General features: G+C 38.8%; 1 protein-coding gene across 1 annotated transcript in view; it reads right to left on the bottom strand.

Moving 5' to 3' along the window:
- Positions 1-2,109, bottom strand: part of pdgfd (platelet derived growth factor d) — a 73,208-nt gene extending 71,099 nt beyond the window's left edge. Inside the window, exon 1 of the mRNA XM_024276448.2 lies at positions 1,163-2,109. Within this exon, the coding sequence (XP_024132216.1) occupies positions 1,163-1,280 (118 nt within the window). The 5' untranslated portion in view covers positions 1,281-2,109. The remainder of the gene's footprint in view (positions 1-1,162) is intronic.
- Between the last annotated feature and the right edge of the window lie 755 nt (positions 2,110-2,864).

Here is a 2,864-nt window from a genome sequence, read left to right as displayed (position 1 = left end):
GTAAGAACTACTTTATTATTGAAAAAAAGAAGGTCGTGAATGCAAATCCAAACTTCTTAAAGGCTAAAGTAAGACTATACGGCTCCTTCTAGATTTTGATTAGTAGAAAATGACTCAAATGGCTTTTACTGTTAAAGGTTGCCGACCCCTGAGATAGGCCTTACAAAGCTAAACATCAGGGGATTTCAACCCTTTTAGGTTTAAGTAGAGCCTATATTAGATTAGTCTGACTACAGATACATTTCTGATTTGTGTTATCGCACCTTAAAAAAATTCAAAGCACTGTTTGTTATGAAGTTGTTGATGCGAAATTACTAAGCAGCCTAAAACTCAAAAAGTTTAATATGGGGTAAGATAATTGTCAAAATAAAATTTACTCTCATAGACAAAGTTGTGGCCCTTAAAAAAATTAAGAAATATGAACCTAACATGTATACATAACATGTATGTTTTTAACTACAACCTTTTTTTTCTAAAACCTACATTTCCTCTTACCCCTTAAACCACTGTCAAAAGGTCAAAGATTTCATTTTACACCTAATACATTGAGTAGGATGCCTGGCCCTTTTTGTGACTATTTTCCAAAACTGTTAGTTCTGAAAGTGTTGTTTACATGGATGATCAGCTGTTGTCATTTGACAAAAACAAAATGCAGAGAAATTGCTGTCATGATTTGGGTCTAAAATGTCAAATATCAAATGATGATGACCATACAGTCTGAATGATCGTAAGGTCCTGATAGTTGATTTCATGTGGAGCCAAAAGTATGCCTAACTATTATTTAGGCATATGATGTTTTCTCACATTAACACAAACAGAACATGTGCTTGGTTTGATGAAACAGGCCTCCAGCTTTCCACATCACGTTTGCATGTGTCGGTGTGTCAATCAAAGGAACAGTTGTTCCAGAACATCATATGCAACATGATAGGAATATCTGAGAACTTCAGGAGAACACCTCCACTCAGACGACTGGAAAATCAGGGACCCAGACAAATGGAAGCTCATCATCAAAGAAAACTTTTTTGTTTTACTTATACACTTTCAGGACAGTGATGTCGAGCTGTGTCAGTCAAAATATCACAAACTAAGAGTAAAACTTGAGTGGTGCGTAAAAGTTCCATGACTGGTGAAATAGTAGAGAACATTTAAGCCATCTCACCGTCTCTCCTGGTGTTCCCCCTCAGAACTCTGGCAGTTGAGACCTGGGCTCTCCCCACTCCACTCACAGCCCCCAACAAGAAAAGTATCCACATCTGGAGAAGCCCTGCTCCCTTCATAGCGCACACCAACTTCAACACGTATCCCGAACTCCTCTCAAAGAAGTCTCCTCTCCTTTCTGTGCTGTGAAAGTCACTTGTTGAGTCCTGTCACTCCCGTCCCACGCGCCAAAGTGCCCAAATTTTACGAGGGATCCCGCTTTCCTGGGAAAGCCGAGCGCGCGCAGACACCGACCACTAAAGTGTGAAACAGCGAGAGCAGGTGGAGGATAATATAGCTCCGTTCACGGTCAGACATCAGACTGCGGGCGCCGAGCGTCTTATCAACGGGACACGACACGTGGCGACCGAGAATATGGAGAATATTCTGCATATTCTGCATCGCTCAGAGCTGGGACATCTGATGCGTCTGGCGTCAAACTTTCCCCACTGACCGGTGCGCGCTGGAGACGTCCTCTCCGCCTGCGCGCACGTACACGCGCGTCAGTGTTGGAGACGTGGAGGAAAATATTGCAGCATAAATTCCTGCTTTATTTGTTGTGATTAAATTCGATCGTGTGGCAGTAATAATTGCTCTTAATCGGGAGTTTACTGTGAAAGAACAGATGTCTGCTTCCTCTCTCTGTTCAACAGGTTACATAATTCATCTCAGAAATCCTTCAGGAAACTCCTTTAGACACTTATTTCATGTTTGATTTGAAAATGAGAAGCGTTTTATTGAAGCCTCCCTGTTTCACATGCTGTCTTGCTTAGTGTGATCAGATTGAATCTATTTATGCGAGAAGGAAATAGTTTCTGACTGTTTTGGAGGCATAAATTCCTCTGCGCTCTGCTCAAAATGGGCAGGAGGAACTCCAATGAGGAGTTAGGACTACAGAAAAATGACTCCTCCACTCACAGAAAGTTTTACTTCCATGTGACTGATGGTTTCAGCTAAGGGCTGTTACAATTAATCGATTTAATGATTTCTATTCGATTCAACCAAATGATCTGTTTGAGGTAAGTTGTTAATTGAATCAAAACGACCTATAGGCTACCATTAAAAAATCGTTTCATAATGAAATAAATTGATTATTATCAATAGATTGAGCCAGTGTAGGATAATTTTACTGCGTAAAAATGATCAAGTGTTACTATAGTGGACAATATACATGTGATGGTAGTAAAAAATGATCAACCATCATAAGAGTCCAATGTGTGGAAACACTGAATTTTGTCAAGACATGTGATCATACAGTGTTGCATATTGTTCTAGTAATATTCTGTTTAATTTTGATCTGGAAAACAACAGTGAGTGAACTTTGTGAAGCTGATATATAAACTGATTTGGAATTTATTCATCTTTACTTGTTTGTTTGTACACATATTTAATTTACAATTGATTATCTTGCAAGAAATATAAGGAATCCGGAAAATTTCACCTGCACTGTTCAGTAGCAGGTTTTTATCTCTGAGTCACACTGGTTGAATTTTGGCTAAAGATGTACTGGATCGATTTCTGTGAATCAAATCAGATCTTTAAAATGAACCAATATCAACTATGAATCGAATTGTCAACCAAAAATTACAGTAGAATTGAATTGTTGCTAAACTGAATCCCTACACGCTTATTCCAGCTGCTTTTAATGTTTTTTTTTTTTTTTT

This window comes from Oryzias melastigma, linkage group LG13 (assembly GCF_002922805.2).
Source record: "Oryzias melastigma strain HK-1 linkage group LG13, ASM292280v2, whole genome shotgun sequence".
Taxonomy (NCBI): Eukaryota; Metazoa; Chordata; class Actinopteri; order Beloniformes; family Adrianichthyidae; genus Oryzias; species Oryzias melastigma.
This window is presented reverse-complemented; position numbering and strand designations above follow the sequence as displayed.